At 32.0% G+C, this 1,571-nt stretch overlaps 1 protein-coding gene across 1 annotated transcript in view; it reads left to right on the plus strand.

Annotated features, from left to right (window-relative positions):
- Positions 1-1,365, plus strand: part of LOC106099971 — a gene marked incomplete at both ends in the record, with an annotated part of 4,752 nt that extends 3,387 nt beyond the window's left edge. The window contains one exon of the mRNA XM_013278669.1: positions 1,222-1,365. Coding sequence (XP_013134123.1) covers positions 1,222-1,365 — 144 coding nt within the window. The remainder of the gene's footprint in view (positions 1-1,221) is intronic.
- Positions 1,366-1,571: the final 206 nt, after the last annotated feature.

The following is a 1,571-nucleotide window of genomic DNA, read 5'->3' on the forward strand; positions in this document are numbered from 1 at the left end:
CACCATCAAATCCACTTCCCCTTCCCATCCTCTCCTTATAAGAAAAGAGTGGTAAAGAGAAAGGGACTTAAATTAGGCCTCCGGCACCACATTCATCAGACTGTACACGGAATTGCTTCCACTTCACGGCTGTCTTCTGTGTGGTCGTGGTATTACTGGGGACGAGCCTTACAGTGCTAACATGTTAAAGCGGGCACTACCACTGTTAAATCTTCCTTTCTTGATGTTGACAGCAACTTATGGTCTCTTTCCCACATTAGGGTTTTATCCAAAATATTTACCCCTTAAGTTTAATGGCGTAAAATATATAGCCTAAAGCGTGACGTAAGTGTAGGGCTTTTTATTTAAAAAAGAATTATTCAAAAATATGGTGTAATTGCTGACATCTTAGGCAACAAAGAAGTGTCTGTTTACGCTTTATTATAATAGTATAGATGCAATATTTTTAAATTTGAAGGTTATGTAATTTTAATGGAGATTTAAAAGCGAGGTTTGATATTGTTTTTTCGCTTATTCTTTTTATTCTAAAGTTAGTAAATTCTGAAGACATTTGTCTTAAAAGTTTTTTTTATCTATTTAAATTTCATTCTTTCAACAAATTAACAAGATTTCCAATGAATATACGGAAAATATAACTAAAACGAAATTAATCTAAAGCGAAGCAAGATTATGAACTTTAAATTTTATGTATACTATCAATACTATTATAATAAAGCGTAAACACACACTTCTTTGTTACCTAAGATGTCAGCAATTACACCATATTTTTGAATAATTCTTTTTTTAATAAAAAGCCCTACACTTAGGTTACGCTTTAGGCTATATATTTCACGTTATTAAACTTAGGAGGTAAATATTTTGGATAAAAACCCTAATGTGGGAAAGAGACCATAAGTTGCTGCCAACATCAAGGAAGCAAGATTGTTATGTCATGTCATTTTGACATTTGCTATTGATAATTTGACAAATGTAAACAATAAAATTAAATTTTCATAATTTTATGCGGAAGAAGTCGCATGGGAACAGCTAGTTTATATTAATTTAAGATTTGTATTTTTATATGTAACAAATAAACTAAAAAACTACTGCTTCAAATATTATTTTTTCACCATTAGAAAACCAATACCTAAACCATTTTGGATAAATTCATTTTTTTTATCCATGATCAAAGTCGCGGGTAAAAACTAGTTATATCCATAAGAAACATCATCCCTTCATCAGGTCAGAGAAAAGAATCTGAACGTGACTTTGTGTTTGACGGAGAAGAGAGGATGTTAGCGGAGTTGGATAAGCTCAGTCTAGAAGATACTACGCCTAAGAAGATGGACAGGAAACCGGTAGCTGTTACTGAAACTGCTGATAATGGTGAGAGATATTTATTTATTTAAATTCAATACAAATTGTACATTTGTCACTTTTATAGCTAGCAATTTCCATGCGGCTTCATTCGCATGAAATTATGAAGAATTTTTTTTTTTGGTTACATTTGTCAAATTATCAATAGCAAATGTCAAAATGACATGACAAATCTTGCTTCCTTGATGTTGGCAGCAACTTATGGTCTCTTTCCC

Source organism: Papilio polytes, unplaced genomic scaffold (genome assembly GCF_000836215.1).
Source record: "Papilio polytes unplaced genomic scaffold, Ppol_1.0 DF824085.1, whole genome shotgun sequence".
NCBI classification, from domain to species: domain Eukaryota; kingdom Metazoa; phylum Arthropoda; class Insecta; order Lepidoptera; family Papilionidae; genus Papilio; species Papilio polytes.